The 20,563-nt window shown below is 38.0% G+C and overlaps 1 protein-coding gene across 1 annotated transcript; it reads right to left on the bottom strand.

Moving 5' to 3' along the window:
- Positions 1-13,933: 13,933 nt before the first annotated feature.
- Positions 13,934-15,156, bottom strand: LOC114311098 (L-type lectin-domain containing receptor kinase IX.1-like). The gene is made up of 2 exons (XM_028257166.2): positions 14,644-15,156; positions 13,934-14,233 (listed from the first exon to the last, which is right to left on the bottom strand). Exons 1-2 carry the CDS (start codon positions 15,154-15,156, stop codon positions 13,934-13,936), a joined length of 813 nt encoding a protein of 270 aa, XP_028112967.2.
- Positions 15,157-20,563: the final 5,407 nt, after the last annotated feature.

Genomic DNA, 20,563 nt, shown 5'->3' with positions numbered 1-20,563 from the left:
TAGGCACTATTCGTGACGCTATCAAGTGTCATTCATGACGATAATTCGTTGTAGAACAATTTGATCTGCTCTTGCAGAGACTCGAACCGCCAACCTTCCGCACCATAAACCTTATACACCACACTCTTCCCACTACACCTCTATAGCACCACATGATTATATATGCAACATATATTATTTATATAGTACATACATCCATATTAATATAAAAGTATATGTATAAACATAATTATTTTATTGAACATAATTTATGTAAAATAAACTATTTACTACCAAAATAAAAATAAAAAAACCACTTTTGGTGATTAAAAATATTTTTTAGTTGCCAATTCTACACTTTTGGCTACTAATTATTTTTTAGTTGCTAAAAAACTTAACTTTTGTCAACCAAATCGGATTTGGTCGCCGAAGATGCACTTTCAGCTACCAAAATTTTGGTCACCAAAAAATTTTATTCCCGCCTTAGGATTTTAGTTCTCCCACGCTAAAAATGACCACTTTTGGCGACTAAAATTTAGTCGCCAATTGTAAACTTTTGGCTACTAAAATTTTTTTTTGCACCAAAAAGCTTTATTTTTTGCTACTAAAATTTTTTTAGTCGGTAAAACCCATATAATTAGCGACTAAACTTATTTTTAGTTGCCAATTGTAGACTTTTGGCTACTAAATTTTTTTAGTCGCCAAAAAGCTTTACTTTGAGCTACTAAAAATTTTTTAGTCACTAAAACCCATATAATCAGCGACCATACTTAGTTTTAGTCGTCAATTGTAGACTTTTGGCTACTAAAATTATTTAGTCGCCAAAAAGTTTTACTTTTGGCAACTAATGCTGTTTTGGTCGCTGAAAGCTATCATTTCAGCGACCAAATTTTTTTGGTCAGGGAATTTAATCGCCGAATATGTTTTTTCCTGTAGTGTATATTGAGTTTAATTCATTTATTTTTAATCATTTACTGCATTTTAAAAATTTAGAAAATATATTGGTATTTTTTGTTTTTTCAAAAATGTCATTATAAGCTTGGAAAGTTTTTGGCTTAGTGGCATTTCTCAAAATGCTATAAAATATTTGTTTATGATACTTTTCACCTAAGTGCCATAAAAAGTAATTTGCACTTACCTAGTGTCCTGACATTTTTTTAAAAATGTCATTGCAAATATTTATAAAAAGTTTTTGTAGTGACATTTTTATTGTAGTGAAGTGACACTTTTTTTAATTGAAATACCAATAGAGTCTTGTATGTTTGTGGCTCTATGACATTTTTCTAAAAAATGCCACCAAATATTTATTTTGTGACATTTTTTAAGAACATGCCACTAGTATGGTGTCACTAAACTATGTTTTGTTGTAGTGTTGTGACACTTGTTCATTGAAATGTCACTAGAGCCTTTTATGTTTATTGTTTTGTGGCATTTTTCAAAAACGTGCCACTAAATATCATTTTTGTGGCATTTTCTAAAAATATGCCACTAGTGTAGTGCCACTAAAGTATGTTTTTGTTGTAGTTTTGTGACACTTGTTCATTGAAATGTCACTAGAGCCTTTTATGTTTATCGTTTTGTGGCATTTTTCAAAAACGTGCCACTAAATATCATTTTTTGTGGCATTTTCTAAAAATATGCCACTAGTGTAGTGCCACTAAAGTATGTTTTTGTTGTAGTGTGCCTCATGTTCCGTCTAACCTCCGTCTCCACTGCCATAGGGCTGCTGCTCCCATATATATATATATATAGATATACATGAAGTTCATGGTGAGATTAGTTCCCGGATTAGTCAGTTTAATTAAGTTCACATTTTTCTGTGTATGCAGTGCAATAATCTCCTCCAAGATTCATTATGAAACATATGATAGGTCAACAGCAAGCAACTTGAAAACAAACCCTGTTTTCTCATTTGAAAAAAAATAAATAAATAAAAGAAATACAAAATTAGTGAAATAAAACATTCAAGTGAAAGAAATCTGGAAGATTTGAGGCCAAATTCCACATTTAGCTAAAATATTTTTGGTCTCTTTTTTTCTTCCCTTTGATTTCATTTGAGAACTTCAATACTCATACAAAAAATTAATGGAACTCACTCATTTGAGTTTCGCGTAGAGGAGCTTCGGCGAGATCTTCATCAACATGATACTAAAAAAAAAAGAGAGAGAGAGAGAGAGAGAGAGACGAAACTCATGTAAAGTTTCCACAACTGAAAAGATGGTGTTTGGACTAAGATAGCTTTTATTCAAGCATTCAAAATGTCACAATTTTGAGCTTAGCAGTAACTGCTGTGTATTATAGCGGTCCAGGTTTTACCCCGACCTTTATTGTGTTCCGGACTCGAGTTCTGTGGTTGTGTGTTATTGTCTATATCTCATTTTCGTCCTTTAATCCTTTGTATTTGAGTTTTGGGACGTATTGGGTGAGTTTGGAATAGGTTGGTTATGAGTTAGTGCAAGTGGTTGCTGCCCAGGTTTTGGCTTCTGCGCTCGAGTGAGGCTTTTTGTGCTTGAGCGAGCCTTGGGTATTTGCTTCTTTGCTCAAGCGAGAGTTCTTACGCTCGAGCGAGGTTTGAGAGTCCTCAGGTTTCTTTTTCAGGTGCAGCTTCCGCTCGAGCGAGCTTCTTTGCGCTCAAGCGAGCCTTGTGGGGTGTCTCTTCGCTCGAGCAAGGCTTCTTGTGCTTGAGCGTACGTCTGCATCTCTGTAAGACCAGAAGGTTGGTATTCTTCGCTCGAGCTAGCATTCTTGCGATCGAGCGAGCCCCATGTTATTTGTTCCTTCGCTCGAGCAAGACTTCTTTCACTCGAGCGTGCGTTTGCATTGGTACAGACTTGAAGCTTCTCATTGTTCGCTCGAGTGACGCTTCTTGCGCTCGAACAAGGTTCTTTTGTGTCTGGTCGCTCGAGCGACAACTCCTTCACTCGAGCGAGCCTCGCATATATCAGTTCGCGGCAGAGGTGAACTTTACCATTTTTGATCATCTTCTTCTTCCAAAACCCTAGATCGACAGCTCATCTCTCTCTACAAATACACCTTATTCTAGGGTCTTTCTACCCTACTCCCTTTGTTAAAAAGCTAGAGCATCGCGTGGGCTATCTTTTGATCCAAAAAAGTTTGGATTTGGAGCATCTTGAGTTTTTCTCTTCTTCTCCTTTGAGCTTCTCCATTTGAGGTAGGGATAATCTACTCATTACTATGAGCTTTAACATAAATATTGGTCATTTTGTATAAATGGTTGGTTTGGGTGTAGGGTTTTAAGTTCGAAATAGTAAAAGAGGGGTTTTCTATTTTTGGGTTCTATATGTATGTGAGGTCTTGAAAATGGGGTTATTTGTGTATAATGGGGGAAAATTTGGCCATTGGGTGCAATATTTGAGAAAGAGGGAAAAAATGCCATAATTTGAATTGAATTAATTATTGGTTTGAATTATGAAATCAATGTGGGAATATGAAATTGGTTTGGAAATTATGAAATTTGGGAAAAATGTGATTAAATGATGTAGTTGGATTGATAAATCGCTCACCAATGGAAAGGTTGTTAATTTATCTGTTTAAAAATAACTGTTTTGGGCTATTAGTGGAGGATAGCCATGATTGTTGTAGAAACTACATGATGATTAGGTAAATTGAAACTAATCAATTAGAATATGTCATTGAATATGACAGTTGGATGTAAACATTATATATGTGATTGAATTGGTCATGGTATATGACAACGTGTTTAAATACATTGTATATGTATCTTTGTTTGGGAGGAGATATGGTATGTATTCCATTGTTTGGGAGGAAATAGGGGATGGACTCCATGGATAATTAAGTTGGTTGGAGTGTCCAGGGTGAAAGTCCGGAAATCTTATTTATATTTGGGTACCAGTTCCCTCGGACGTAGTTCCGTAAAATGGCAAGTGAATGAAGAAAGTGTATGAATGATGTTTGTGATTGAAGTGTTCATAAATGAGTTGTAGTCTCGTTTTGAATTCTTTGAATAAAATTGAGCTATGTCAACAAATTGATTTCGATGCTTAAAAGGTATTATGATGTAAATGTTGATTGATTATGGGAATGTTGTAAGTTGGTTTACGAGTGTTAAACATTTATCAGATGTTAATATTTTAGTTAATTCTCATATGTTGTTTAGCATATCTCTACTGGGTTTTGGCTCACCCTACTTGGGATACCATTTTTCAAGTACAGGGGACATGCCACCTCCAAGGTCTTAGCTTGGGAGGTTCAGGAGTTGAAGGCTCCATTTTTGATGATTTATTTTTGATGTTGCATGTAAAATCAAGCCGACGGCTTTATATGTAAAAGAGTTAGAACTCTTCTTTTGCTGTAATCAAGTGATAGCTTGGAAAGATGTATGCCCTTAGGGCATTTACCTTGTTATTAAGAGTTAGAATTACATGCTATAGTTTCAGGATAAACATCAATGAAAATGTAATGCATGTGATATCTTTTGTAAAGGAAACTCTGATGAATGAAAATATAATATTTTTCTTATGTTTGTGGTTTTATGAATGATTGACCTATACTACATTTTGAGGGCGTCACATGTATAATGCACAACAGCATCCCCAAACTCTTGTTGTTAACACCTAATTTAAGTTGTCATTTGGCATGTGATTTTTTTAGTTAGAGTTTTAGTTTTTTAGTTTTTTTTTAAAACTATTTTAGTTTAGACTAAAAAATTCATTTCAGTTGACATTTTTTATTTCTATGAGAGAAAAAAAAATTAATTATAGTTTGGATTTCATATTTTGTTTTATTAACTTTTTAATCTTTTTTTCTTTTTTCTTTTTTTCATTTTATAACTAATTTAGCTCCAACTCCAAATGCCAAACGAAGCCTTACAAGTAAAAAATAAGCACACGACAATCAGATTATCTTCAATATTTGTAAGTAACATACACTTGTAGGAGATTTTTTTTGGTGAAAGTTACCAATTGGTTTTTTTAACTTAATTTAATGGTTAATTACACTTTTCACCTTTGTAATTTGACTTAAATATCATTTTAGTTCTTATAATTTCAATTTTAATAATTTGGTTCCTGCAATTTAAATTTAGTTTCAATTTGGTCATTTTGTCTAATTTTTTTGCTAATTTTGTCTATATGAAAAATTGACAAGTATCTCAAAATTGTTAATTTTAGCCTCAAATTTAGATAGAAATCCCAAAATTGTTAATTTTAACCTCTAATTTAGATGGAAGGACAAAATTAAAACTAAATTTGAAATGTAGAGACCAAATTATTCAAATTGAAATTATAAGAATTAAAGTGAATTTTGGGTTAAATTAAAAGGATGAAAAATGTAATTAACCCTTAATTTAAATATATTAACTTCTCCGTTTGTTTTGAAGTAAAATATTTTACACAAAAAAATATTTTTCTTGTAGTTCTAAGGTGTCACACATTTTTTCACTTTAAATCTCAGTATTTTTCATTTTAAATCCCAAAATGATTCTCCTTTACCTTATATAGAAGGAGATAAATAGAGAGGACACATCGAAATACGGATGGAACTCCAAAATTTAATTTATAGAAATTAAAACACTAGAATTTAAAATAAAAAAAGTGTGAAACTTTAATTTTTAATTTTTTTTTATTTTTACAATTAGCCCTATTTTATTTTATTAATCAATGACATTAAATGAGATAGTATCATGGTTGTTGTACCTATTTATAAAGTTTCTAATTTTGATCAAAATAATATTGTGGCTAGAAACTAAGGAATACATTTCAAAAGACAAGGATTAGAACATTCATTTATTTTATTTTTTTAGATGGATAGAACATTCATTTATTTGAAAAATCAAAAACTCTTTTTATGTGATCCAAATTTCCAATATTGACTTGACAAATCCAACAAGACGTTTCTTCAACATTGAAAACGAAAGGCATCGATCATGCCAGTGAAGAGTGGAGACCAGTGGGGCTAGGCTATTGGATTCAATCTATGAATAATTTCATACAATGCACCTATATTTTTAACTAACAAACAAAATTCTTTTTCACATGATATGTGGACCGGAGCCAAATAAGAGCACCAAATGACACGGTTGTTGATGCCTAATTTAAAACAAGTAAAAAAATAAGAGTAATGTTAGAGATTTCAAAAATTTTATCAAATATCTCACATGGGTGTGGGACTCATACAATATGAGTCCCTTGTGGTTCCCACACTGAGACATTTGATAAATTTTTTAATAAAATTTTAGAGATTTCTAACATTTTTTAAAAAATAAACACGTCACAACTAGAATATCTTCAGTATCAGTAAATAGAATACACTTGTGGAGAGTTCTCCAATATCTTCAATATCGGTAAATAGCATATACTTGTGGAGAGTTTTAGGGAGAACAACTCAACATGTGATTTTTGTGGTAAAAGTTATAACTTGATTTTTTTAACTTAATTTAATGGTTAATTATATTTTTCACCTTTGCAATTTGATTCAAATATCATTTTAGTCCTTGTAATTTCAATTTCAATAATTTGATTACTACACTTTAAAGTTAGTTTCAATTTTGGTAATTTTGTCTAATGTGAAAAATTGACAAGTATTAAAAAATTGTCATTTTTAACCTCAAATTTAGATAAAAACAAGTATCAAAAAATTGTTAATTTTAACCTCTAATTTAGATGGAAGGATAAAATTAAAACTAAACTTGAAATGTAGAGACCAAATTGTCCAAATTAAAACTATAAGGACTAAAATGAATTTTGGGTTAATTACAGGGGTGAAAAGTGTAATTAACCCTTAATTTAAATATATTAACTTCTCCCTTTGTTTCAAAGTAAAATATTTTACACAAAAAAAAAATATTTTCTTGTAATTTGATTTTACACAAAAAAAAAATTTATTTTTGTTTTTCGTGTTTGGTTGACACCTGAAACAAAAATATTTTATTGTCTGGAAAAGAAATTTTGATTCAATAAAGTGTCATTTATGACTTTTTAATGAGTTAAGGTACTTATTTGAAAATGCTAAATGTGTTGAAAATATAGAGAGTGAGAATCAATTTTGTAAAAATTGACTTACGAAAATTTTAAAGGTAAGTCATTTTTGAGAAAATGATGCAAAAATATTTTTCTTAAAATTGTTTTTATTTTTCGTTCAACCAAACAATAAAAAATTAGTAAAATAATTTTACATCAAAATAAACAGAGCCTAAATGTATTTCAGATATGCAAGGAATCCCTGCTTTAATCCCTTTTACATCCTCTTCAGAGCAACGTAAGAATTGGATTCCCTCAAGAAACCTTTATAAACCCCACCAAATCCTCATTTTCTCCAAGCTTCTGTTCATCTGTAAAGTTATTTGTTGCATGAATCAATCACCATAAGCAAACTTCTTTGGTCCAATACTTGCCTTGAATTCATTGTCCATGCACATATCAAGGGGAAACTCATCATCTTCTTCTTGTGCTCTACTTTTTTTCCACGTTACAAAGCCAACTCACAAACCAAACCAGATGATCCTATATTCAATCCCATTGCTAGTGCCTTTTTGCTGTTTTCACCAATCCTCTTTCCAGAACAAAAGCTGACTACGTTGTTGCTTAGATTTGGACTGAGACTAGGACTAGGATTTGGTTTCATTCTGGGATTGGGACTGGGACTAGGACTGGGACTGGGACTGGGACTGGTCGGTGCATCGATTTACAAACTCGAATTGAATGACCGTGATTTAACAATTTGTTTTTTCAAAATAATCCCTTGCTCTAGTTGAAAATCCAATTGTAACTAATTTTGGTAAGTACTCCCTCAGATCAATTGGCCAACTAAGACACTTTTAAGGGAAATTTGGCTAAAATCCCTTAATTGGGCCCTTCTTTGGTGAAAGGACAGTCCAACAATTTTTATTGTGTAAAGTCCACTAAGATAGGTTTTTCTTGCAAGAAGGATAATAGTATTGTAACTTATCCATTTTGTTGAATTCATTAGCGATCATTTTCATCTCGTTTCTACAGTGCTGTTGTGATATGATCAAGTCACATTCATGATACCATTACCAATCACCATGAATTGTGCCTACAAATGAGATCATTATTCTTACCATTCATTGCATTGAAAACCCTAGACATGAACAAAGATGATTGATTGCTCAAAGCATCACATTTATGGTTTGTGTGTTGGTTTCAAAGCAATCAGTAGAGTTTATGTGTTGCTTCCAGATGCTCAATTTTCAAGTCTATTTTGTGATTCGTATGTTTTCAAGTCTATTTTGGTAGGATTGGATAGAATTGATACTACTTGTGCCTATTGAATACTGTACTAGATGATTATGGACCAGAGCTTCACATTTGGTTGGACTAACCAAGAACTGAGACCTTGCAACAAAAAACACCATCAGAGCTGCTCAGCCGGGGTTGGCTGGATAATCCCTCCGGTATGGAAGTGAGTGGATGGGAAAAATGAGGGACCCTTTCTAGCTGTAGAGAGAGAAAATGTGTAATGAATTTAATTGTGTTTAAATGAGTATAGTTCAGCTCCCATTCCTTCCCCTCAATGTGAAGTGAGTGGAGTTTATATAAAACAACTTACTTGTTGCTCAAGATGGTTTCATGAAGCTTTTGGTGCTTCCAGGTTCCTTTTAACATAGCTCAAGGTGAGGGACCTCCAGTTAGTTGACCATGAAGGCATATGCTCTTTGTAATCATGCTTTCAACATACCACATTCCTTTGATTAACTGTTTCTGTGATTCTAGGGAGGAGAGGACCAACTGAGGTGGTAGCCTGCACATGTATGCGTTCATAGCTTCCATGTTTCTCTAAAAGGTTCCCTCAGCTCGATATCGTTGTGCCTCGGCTCGGAATTTTGTAGGACTGTTTGTATAGATGGGCTGGCCCATTTAGATATCTTTGTATGGGTTCTGCTCATCAGTTCGGTCCATAGGTTAAGTCTTGTAACTCAGCCTAGCCCAGCATCGCGGCTGAACTGGCATTTCCACTGTAAGTTAGGCCCAAGTACTTAAGGATTTGAGTGGACTGTTGATCATGGAGTTAGGCTTAATTGGTTTGCCCACATGTTCATCTGACTAACTAGGACTTGGGTATAGTAGATTAGGTCAGCCCAAGGCTTAGATCCGAACCGTTTCATATTTAGTCCCTTCATTTGCCCCCCTAACTCGTGTAAAGGTTTCCCTTGGGACGAGCTACTGTTCAGTACCCCAACCGTCGTGTCACTTCGAATCTACTTTAGCTCGGCCTTGGTGGTGGTTCAATCCGTACACATATACTTCCACATATATCTTTTCACTAGGACACGTGGCAACGTGGCACTGGAATGTAGAGATAGTGCGCCGATTCCGTACAGAGGGACGTGATTTTGTACCATCATGTCGTTTGGGGGTAATAAATGCCCTAGAGATGCCTCCTCAATCGCTTCATCTGCTCTAATTTTTGAAATCCCCAAAACCTTTTCACTTACTCTTGGTTTCGACGGTACTCCCCTTAGACACTTGCCGCTATTACTAAGGGTTGCGAATGCTTTCGTTCTTGTTCTAGTTTCAAGGACCTTCGCTCCTTACTGTTTCTTCATCGATCTTCATTGAATCCCTGTAAGTTCTTATGAAGCTCTTCTTTTCTCTTGCTTTTCTGTTTGTGTCGCCGTTGTTGGCCCTCGTGCCACTGTTTCTGGCGACTGGTGCTATTTCCCTGTTTCATGCTTAGCTTAGTTCTGTCCTTGCCCTTCTAGGTCTAGTCAATGGGAAAATTTCATGCACTGGTGGATACTCCTAAGGCAATGGCTTTGTTTTGCTGTGACTATGGCATCCCTAATGATATTACCCTCACCTTGGCTAAGGTCGATGCCCAACGCATGGGTACCAGAAACACTGTTGCTTTCCCTATTGCCGCTATCGTTGAAGGAGGGGTCCGACTCCCTCTTGACCCATTAGTATGCCATTTTCTGCTCCAAGTCCAACTTACCCCAATGCAAGTGTCTGTAAACCTGTTCCGAGTCATTTGCAGTGTTTTTGCTCTGAATAGGCGATTAGGTCTGAATTTGGACATCTGGGACATCCTAGGTTGTTATACCCTTTCTCACAATAAAGACCATAGTACCTATTACCTCCGTGTTCGTTCTGTTGACTGCCACCTCGTAACCAGTTTACCTGACTTCGGTAAGCACAATGATGATTTCTTGCAAGTTAGTGGGAACTGGGAATTCCTTGCTGGGACCGAGTTCTAGTTTGAGAGGATGCCTAAAAACGATGGCTACTGTCACGACCCAAATCTGCCCTTTAGGTTTAGTGTTGTAACTGGCCAGTAATCCTTAGATTACCAAAGGCCTCTGTACAGAAGAACATATATTTAAGGGGCTAGCGGAAGCAATTATACAAAATACAACATCCATAGAGTTGTGCAGACATACATGGAACAGAAGTTTAAAACTTTATATACACACATGTGACGTCAAATTTACAATAGTGTTACGTCACCCACATATATAGATAAAACCAAAACAGGACTTAGTCCGATATACAGATAAACAAAAACTTGTTCAGATTTTACAAAAAGAAAACAAAGTCTTAAACTTAGTTTACAAAACACAACCACATGACTTTTCCAGAACCTCCTCGGGAGGCATAAAGGTTGGCTGACAAAACAGAGTTCCAGGCATTCATCATTGAACTTGGTCGTGTGGCTGATCGTCTACATACATAAATAATACAGTGAATGGAAGCCCAGTGAATAATAACAAGGTAAAGGTGTAACAACCTCGGCCTGTGATTAGTCACTAATCCATGATTAAGAGTACCTAATTAGTAATCAAGAAGAAATTATGGATTAATTGCATGTGTATCACATTATTTATATTTATATCTATCTGTTGTAGGAATATATGTTTGTATTTTTGTTTTGTTCTACGAATTGCAGGCTTTATCGGCATCCGATTACGAAACTGACTGGGTTTATAAGGTATTTAGAATTTTATAATAGGTTTGATTGAAATTCGATTCAAAACGAAATAATTAGAATAAATGATGTTACTTGATTAGGCTTAAACCAATTTTTAATTAAGCCCTACTAAGTAGCCTATATAAGGCCAATACAACTCTAGGACTCTCTCATACACCACTTCACCTTCATTCCTTGAGTCAGGAAACGTGAAAGAGAAAGAGAGACCACGGAAAAAGATTAAATTCAAGAAGATTAAGGGAGAATTGCTAAGATTGATCAAGAATTGGAAGGAATTGGTGATAGTTAGTCAAGCCTAGCTAGAATCTAAGGAAATTGTGAACTTTAGGTAAGAAATTAACTCACACTCTATGAGTTTAAGTTACTTTATGCATGATTCAAAGAGAACTAAGTTTAGATGGTAGAATTGAACATGATTCATGCATGCATGCTCATTTTATCATGTTTTGAGGTTGTTTCCAAGAAATTTATACATGCATGTGTTCATTCTAGCATGGTTTTGACAATTGGTCTCATTCCACATCATTTGACATTAATTGATCATGTTTTCAAAGTGTAGAACATGAATTAATACATGCATGTCATGTTTTCATCATTTTAAGTTTGGTTTTGCTCAGGTGGCAAAGTTTTTGGGCTTGATTTTGCGAAATGATTCTAAATTTACAATGACTTACAAGTTTACAAGTGTTTTCTCAACCTTTTGGTCCAAAAGAACCTGTTTTGTAACTTTGAATTCAAGTTTTGAAGCTTGGGAGCAAATATGGAAATTTCAGAATTTTGCCTCACCGCTCGAGCGATAGAACCTGCGCTTGAGCGATCACTCTTTGTTTTGCACTTCCGCTAAAGCGAACCAAAGTTGGCTCGAGCATAAAATTCATGCTCCCAGAAGTTTGCAAATTTTGCAGACTACTCAAGTGACCAAAGTTGCGCTAGAGCGGAGACCCCAGTCTTACGCTCGAGTGACCGTCGAGCAGAGAAATCATGCAACCAGTACTTTTTGCAGAGTTTACAGACTGCTCGAGCGACCGAAGTTGCGCTTGAGCGACCACCTTTATTTTTTAACCTTCACTCGAGCGAATGAAGTTACGTTCAAGCGAAGACCTTGTTTTCGGCAAATTTGATTAAGTGTTTTGAATCACATTTTGGCATCCTCATTGCATTTTAGGCATTCTTAAGCCCCAATTAAAACATAATAATGAGGATAAGACTTAGAAACACTCTAAGAACGAAATGCAATGAGTCAAGTATTTTCCGAGCATGTGTTTCAGTGTGCATCTATTATCTATTTGTGTAGGTCACACGCCGTAAGCTATTCAATCTGTATGCTCTGTCTATTTGCTTCTAGAGTCTTCTATAAGTAATAACTTTGTAAAGTTATGTTCAATTAATAAGAATTTTTTGATTGATGTAAAATGAACTGTTTCTGAAATATTATTTTCTGTGTGAATGAATGGTTGTCCAATGTTTCCAAAATGTACTCGTGGCATCATTAGCTTCAGATGACATCTGTTATCTATTCTGTATACATCCCAATTAGGGTCAACTGTATGTCTCATGAGCCTACTGTTATGGATCATTCTATATACGTCCCATTTATGGGCCAACTGTACGTCTCATTAGCCAACTGTATTATCTTCATACACATGAATCAACTGTATGCCTTTATGGGTCAACTGTTTCTGCTAGTGCTAATGGATGTACCACGTATGATTAACTGCAAATTCTAATTATGGGTCTGATTCTGAATCTATTTTTGTTATGAACTCTGATTTATGAACATGATTATGAATCCATTTCTATTAACTACTGAATCCGTTTTCTGTACCTGTTATGGACAACATTCATTACACTCCTTTACCTTGTTATTATTTACTAGGCTCCCGCTCACTGTATTATTTATATATGTAAGTGATCAGATGCGTGGCCAGGCTCAATAATGATCACCTGGAGTTTTGTTTTGTTGGCCAACCTTTGTCCCTCTCAAGGAGGTTCCGAAGAAAAAAGTCATGTGGTCATGTTTTGTGAACTATGTTTAAGATCTTGTTTTCTTTTTGTGTATCTCAAACACATTTTTGTTTGCCTGTATATTGGCTAAGTCCCATTTTGGTTTTCTTTATATAAGTGGGTGATGTAAGACTACTGTAATTATGACGTCATGTGTATGCATATAAAGTTTGAAATTTTTGTCCCATATATATCTGCACAGCTTAATGGACTATGTATGTCTGTATCGATTTGGTAGTTGCTAGGCACCTCCAATAATACATTTCAGTTACCATTTTGTCTGGATCGATGTATTCTTAAAGGTGCCCAGCAGCTACCAAATGCTCCAGGTGTTGTTTCAATGATCTGTAGTTCTGAGTCATGTGCCCTCGGTCCTGATGATAGGAACACCTAAGTTTTTGGTTACGCTGCGCTGGATCTTCTAACATTTTTGGTGGGCAAGCAAAGAATGGTTCTCTTTTGATTTTTTCCATAATACAGTAGATGGGTTCCTTGAAGACTGTGACAACTGCTTCATGGGATTTAGACTTGTCTACCTCATTTACTACGACCCCCTAGGGTTCTCTTTGGTCTGCTCTTCATCGGTTCCCCCAGCCTAGCTGTTCGACTAAAGGCACATCAATGGGAATTTGATCATCTTTAAGGCGAACGTACTGCTCAATCCTAGTACGTAAATCCTTCAGCGCAGTGGTTAGGCGCTTGGTAAATGATTGCCTCAACTTATTTTCTGGTCATAGACCATGCTTAAAAAATAATACTGCCATTTCTTCATTGTAAACATTTTCCTCCAAATCGTTGTATTCCTCTTAGTATCTCCTTGCGTAGTTCCTCAGTGTTTCCTTATGTTCCTTTCGAAGACCGAACAAAGTGTCCAGTTCCTTTGGGTCTTGGTGTAGGAAACAAATCTGGCCAAGAATTCTTCAGAGAGCTGCTTCTAGTCGTAAATCGATCCAGCGGGGAGACGATCGAACCATGACACCAACCAAGTAGTTACACCAAATTTCTTATGACACCAACCAAGTAGTTACACCAAATTTCTATGCCTCAACCGACTAATGATCTTCACTTTTGATGCGTACTCCTTTAGTCCTTGTTTTGATCCCTTTGATATCCTCTTCACAGCAACATTGGACTTGGATTCCTTCAAGAAACCTCTATAAACCTCACCAAATCCTCCATGTCCAAGTTTATTCGCAAATTTATTTGTTGCATGAAACAATTCACTATATGAAAACCTCTTTGGCCCAATACCTGCCTCGAAGTCATTATCCATGGACATATTAAAGGAAAACTCCCCATCTTCTTGATGTGCACTATTTTTCATCTACAAGACAAACACAAACAAAGCCAACCCACCAACCAAAACAGATGAGCCGATAGTCAATTCCACTACTAGTGCTTTTTTGTTTGTCTTCTTTCTAGGTGTTTGCTTTCCAAGTATTTGCAATCTTGAATTGAATGACCACGATTTAATAATATGTTTCTCAGAATAATCTCCTGTTTGCGGCTGAGAAGCCTATTTTAACCCATTCTGGTAAGTAGTCCCTTAGATTAACTGGCAAACTAAGGGTACTTTCAATTTTTTCATTATTTACATATCTAGTGAAAACAACACTCAAATTTTTTGAACTAGAATCGTAACTAATCCAAGCTTCATTTTCTTTCCCATATGTTATGTTATGGTAAACATATTGCAGTAACATTAGATGTGAGAGAGTTGATATCGATACATACATGAGTTGTTGGTGTGATGTCGAGTGGGTCCCATTGCCCATTCTGAAAGGTATCAAACTCCACAACAACAAATGGAGTTGATATGGGGGAAAAAATTGACAAGATTGGAAGACCTATGGCAGCACCATCTGCGTTCATCAGAGTAGAATTGTTAGGAAGAAGGACGAATGTGAGCCCATCTCTAAAACTCGAGTTTCCTTGTGAATCAATGACAAACGAGAAATAGGTGTCGATGTCCGTCAGTGTTCCAGAAGCTTTGTCCCAAAGGTGAAGAAGATCCTTATACAAGGCTCGACCGGCTTTCCACGTTTGGTTTGTAGGGATGATTTTGAGATTGGAAACAGAAGTTGCTCTTTCGACAAGTGTTTGATTAATATTGGTGAAGATAAAGCTCAGTACAGTTGCATGATGAGGAAAGTAGATGACGAAAAAGAAGAAGACGAAGAGAAAACAAAGCTGAATAGGTGATAGGAAGGAGCTCCAAGGCCAAGAGTTGTAGACTGCCGTAGCCATAGGAATGGTTAGTTGTGACGAAAATGAATGCTTGATGAGTGAGTTTGGCCTAATAAATTAGCAAATAATTGGGGGATTGCTCATTAGTTGTTCCAAAGTCTTTCAAAAGTCTTTTATGCATTTTTTTTTAAGACTGTATTTGAAAAATTTTGAAAAGAAAAAAGAGGAAAAGAGAAAAAATGATAAACTATGTCCGTTTGATTTAGTTTTAGAATTATGATTTGAGTGTGAAGTTGTGTTTTGAGTTTTGAGTTTTGAGTTTTTGAATCATGATTTAAAAAGAGAAAATTTGTTTGATTATGAGTTTTGAAAATAGTTTTGGAATGATTTATAATTTTTTTTGATTGATTGATATATAGAATGTGAAAGAATGTGAGAGGAGAAATGAGAGATGCGAGTGAAAAAATGACTGATTGATTGATTAATAATTGAGAGGGTAAAATGTGTAAATCTGGGCTGAGCTAAGACCGGGCAGAAGTGAGCTGAGCTGTGGGCTGAGTAAAATGGGCTTCGCCATTGGGCCTAGTTAGCTCGGTCATAAATGACTGAGATAACCCGGTTGGAGTAAGCTAAATCGAGGTACAGGAAGATAATTGGAAGAGCAAGGTGGAACCGAGCTAAGTGAAGCTTGGCTAAATTTGCCAAGCTTAAGCATGACAGTGTTAGCTCGGTCGTTTTGTCATACTACCGAGGTAAAACCATTTCACTTAGTTAAAGTAGTAAGAAGGGGGTTAAGGGATAAGCATTATCTCTTAGAGATGCTTTTCCTAGGAGGACTCTACATTGAGGAATAAAGAGTCCTACTAGGATTGTGCCACACAGAATCTATAAAAGCTCATAATAGGACCTATGTACATGTATCACAATTCTTACTTTCAAATACATAGAGCTTTTGTGTCTATTGTCTATTTTGCTGACTTAGGCATCAGAGGGGTTTTCGGCACACACCTGCCGGCAAGCTCACGATTGTGTTTTCAGGAAGTAAAGCAACGTCGTTTGGAGGAGTGAAAACTTGATCAACAGGATTATACAAGAAGATTATTTCGTGCTCGTACAATTGGCACCGTCTATGGGAAGTGCACAAAGAACAATACCTTTTGATCAAGTTTTCTTCTCTAGTTGGAAAAAATGGCGCACAACGAAAACTTGCCGCAATCTGCTATTGATAGGAAAACCCCGGAGGGGGGTGCAAGGCGCGAAGGTCTGCCCTTTGTCCCATCCATGGCAGAATTAGAACCCCAGCGACGGAACTCCCGGAGGGACACAAGGGAGAGACGGGGCGCTAGTCCCCGTCGCTCTCAAAGTCCTGATAGACAGAGGCGGAGGTTGGATCCTCAAGTTCTGGAGGATCACGTAAGAGAGCAAGACGAGTTAATGGTGGTAGACATGGAGACAATGAAGCGCTAGATAAAGGGTAAAGGAGTGGTGATAGGAGAGGGGCGTAAAGGCAACACGCCCCCTCGCCACTCAGAAGATCGTGACAGACATACCACACCATCGTAAGTAGAAAGTAGGAGCCTTAGAATAGGCGATACTCAATCAAGGACTTCCAGGACTCATCACTCCAGGTCTGAAAGAACGAGGACTGAAAGGTTATATACAGAGGGAAGCAACTATCGCCCCTCGCACAAGCACCAGACGACATCTAGGCACACGGAGTTGCCTAGATCAGCGGACTTATGGACAGTGCTCGAGGAAAGGGCCCGATAGAAAGAGGACACCAAGGCTCGCGACCCTCGCAGAGTTTCAGCCCTGCAGCGATTGGCCCCTAGGACACATAGGAGTGTTGAGGTAGGAATGCCAATGTCGCGCCTTGCTTACGAACCAACAGACAAGGTATTAGCAAGGTTACAGAGCTTGCCATTCGTTCTGGAAATTGAGAACGCACCACTACCTTTAGGTTTCCATCAGCCCAAATTCACCACCTATAAAGGGAAGACAGACCCCTACATGCACTTAAGCCACTTTCGCCAGGTTATGATAGTATACCGGCGGAACGAGGCCCTAATGTGTATCCTGTTTCCATCTAGCCTTGGTGACCTAGGTCTAACCTGGTTCGAAAGACTGCCAGAAGGCAGCATAGCCTTATGGGCACAATTGGCAGAAGCGTTCGTGACCGGGTTCATAACGAATACCAAGACACCAGTAGAGATCGACTAGTTACTCTCCATCGACAGGGGCGAAAAGGAAACATTGAGGTTTTACAACAGTCGCTATTAGGAGACCTTCAATCAAATTGGGGATTGCCCTACCAATCTCGCCATTGCACAATATAAACGAGGTTTACCAGTCGGTAACAAACTAAGGGACTCAATAACAATGATGACACCCCTCACGATGGAGGCCCTAATGGAGAGAGTGCACCAACATATCTGAGTAGAAGAGGATAGCACACGTGTTAAAGCAAAAACTGGCGCAACAGCGAGGCTAGATAAAAAGACTACAGCGAAAGTCAACACGATGGAACAACCAAATAGGAATGGGCGCGGCAGGAAGCTAACAGAGAGGACCCATAAAAAAAGAACTTTAGAATCCTCACTACCATTACCACAGTATTCAATAAGCCTATCTACCGGATTCTCAACGAGATACATAATGAACCCTTCGTTCGGCGGCCAACCAAGTTGGGAGAAGCACAAAAAGGCTATGACGAGAGGTCCCGATGCACCTTCCATGATGAGAAGGGGCACCGCATTGAAAATTGCACGCCATTGACGCAACATCTGGAGGAGTTAGTGACAGCTGGGCACCTGGACCAGTACATAGAAAGAGGGACACAGCCAGCCCTCCAAGATCTCAACAAACCGAACAGGATGCCAGTCGATGGTCCACCCCAAGGCGTAATCAACGTCATATATGGGATCATCGAACCTGAGCAGGTATGTGAACTCAAGGGGATGATCAAAAAGGCTGAACACTTGAGAGAGGTATTAAGTGCATAACCTACCATCAAAAGGAACAGAACAGAGGCTATGAACGTCATATCCTTCTCAGACAAAGATCTAGTAAGGCTACATTGCCCTCACAATGACGCACTGGTGGTGACTTTACGCATCAAGAATTTCGACATCAAGTGGATTCTGATTGACCAAGGAAGCTCATGCGAGATAATGTACTATGGGACCTTCAAACAGCTGAAATTGGAGGACAAAGACTTGGCACTTGCAACATTTCCCCTTGTCGGTTTTAACTTAATGCTAGAGTGGCCGGTAGCAAAGATAATCCTCCTAGTCAAGGCAGGAACCATGACAAAACAGGTGGAATTTTAGGTATTGAAGGTCCCTTCCACTTACAACATAATCCTAGGAAGGACATGGCTGCATGCCATGCACTCAGTAGCATCAACCTACCATCAGGCATTATAATTCCCTAACGAAACCAGAGTAATTGAAGAGGTCTTGGGAGACCACATTATGTCAAAACAGTACTTCGTTACAGTAAATGACAGCTGGGCTGCAAAAGGGTATATACAAATGGCAGAAGAACCAGAGAGCAATGAACTGTTTGCGGATGTTGGCAAGACAGCTGAACAGAAGGCAGTGGAAGACTTGGTAGAGGTAAGGATAGATGAAAAGAACCTAGCAAAGTTCTTTTTGCTCGGCTCGTCTTTGTGTAGCACTGAGAGAATAGAGGTCATGAAATTCTTAACCTCTAACATCGAAGTGTTTGCCTGGACGCCATACGACATGCCTGGCATTGACCCAAACTTCATCTGTCACCAACTTAATGTCCACCCAACTGCCAGACCAATTATACAGCGAACTCGCAGATCGGCACTCCATCACGCGGAGATAGTGGCGAAGGAAGTGGGAACCTTGCTGGAGTCAGGAGCCATCAGAGAAGTGCACTATCCCAGGTGGATCTCCAATACCGTAGTAGTACAAAAGAAGAAAGAAAAATGGCGCGTCTGCGTGGATTACAAAACAGTCAACAAGGCATGCCCAAAGGACAGTTTGCCCTTACCACGGATAGACCAACTGGTAGACCTGACGGCAGGACACAATCGACTTAGCTTCCTTGATGTGTATAGAGGTTACCATCAGATCGATATGTATGAACTAGATCAGGAGGTCACATCATTTACAACACCTAGAGGATTATATTGTTACAAGGTCATGCCCTTTGGCCAAAAGAACGTAGGGGCTACATTCCAACGGATGGTCACCAAAATGTTTGAACCGTTGTTAGGCAAAACAATGGAGGCTTACATAGATGACATGGTGGTCAAAAGAAAGGATGAGAAGGACCATCTCAGGGACCTAGATGAAATGTTCCAAATTCTAAAGAAGAACAAGTTGCGTCTAAATGCATCCAAGTGTGCACTCGGCGTTGGATCAGGTAAATTCCTAGGCTTTCTGGTCACCAACCGAGGTATAGAAGCAGACCCCTCTCAGATCAAAGCAATCCAGAATCTTGAGAGGCCCAACACAATTAAAGAGGTGCAACACCTCACTGGCCTAGCAGCCGCACTCAACCGATTAATAAGTCGGTCATCAGATAGATGTCGACCATTCTTCCAAGCATTAAAGGCCAAATTTGAGTGGGATGAAGAATGTGACCACGCCCTAGAGAGCTTGAAAGACTACATGACCTCTCCCTCATTGCTAGTAACCCCAGTACCTGGAGAAGAGCTCTTTTTGTACTTAGCAGTTTCACAGCACGCAGTCAGTGCAGTGTTGGTCAGAGCGGAAGGAATCCAATACCTGCCCATCTTTTATGTTAGCAAAACCTTGCTGGGTGCAGAAACCAGGTACTTACCATTGGAAAAGCTGGCCTTAGCTTTGATGATGGCCTCAAGGAAGTTGTCTCATTACTTCCACGCCCACACCATGATCGTCTTAACAGTTTTTCCCTTAAAAGCTTTGTTTGAAAGCGCAGACTTTTCTGGACGAATCTTGAAATGGGCGGTGGAATTGGGACAGTTAGATATCAAGTTTCAACCTAGAACTGCAACCTCGAACTGCAATAAAAGCCTAAGCTTTGGAGACTTCGTGGCTGAGTTCACACCAAGAAGCCATCACATTTGCCCAGTTGACTTGACCGACGGAACCGAAGTAAGGAGGGAAAGTGCCGCTGGAACTGCGCAACCCCTAATATAGGATGTCGAACCACATTGTAAGCCACACATGATTGAGGAAAGAAGGGAGGGGGCAAACCACGTTGTTCCCAGCAAAGACTCATCAAAAAGTAAAGACTTGGGGCAGTCAGATAATGAAGATCAAACCCCAACAGCAGGCATGGACTTGAAAGAAAACATTAGCAACATTTTTTATCCCAAGATATCATCCGATCCCTCTACTTGCTGGAAGCTATTCATAGGAGAGATGTGGAAGCTATTCGTGGATGGAGCATTCAATAGACATGGTGCAGGACTTGGCGTAGTCCTCATCTCCCCGGACGGCCTAAC

Source organism: Camellia sinensis, chromosome 12 (assembly GCF_055761805.1).
Source record: "Camellia sinensis isolate YWXY chromosome 12, ASM5576180v1, whole genome shotgun sequence".
NCBI classification, from domain to species: Eukaryota; Viridiplantae; Streptophyta; class Magnoliopsida; order Ericales; family Theaceae; genus Camellia; species Camellia sinensis.
This window is presented reverse-complemented; position numbering and strand designations above follow the sequence as displayed.

Excerpts from the sequence above, each read along its gene's own strand:
- LOC114311098 (XM_028257166.2), bottom strand. The coding sequence starts at position 15,156 with ATGGCTACGGCAGTCTACAACTCTTGGCCTTGGAGCTCCTTCCTATCA. Across the intron at positions 14,234-14,643 it reads ACATCACACCAACAACTCAT|ATGAAAAATAGTGCACATCA; the intron begins GTATGTATCGAT and ends TTTGTCTTGTAG.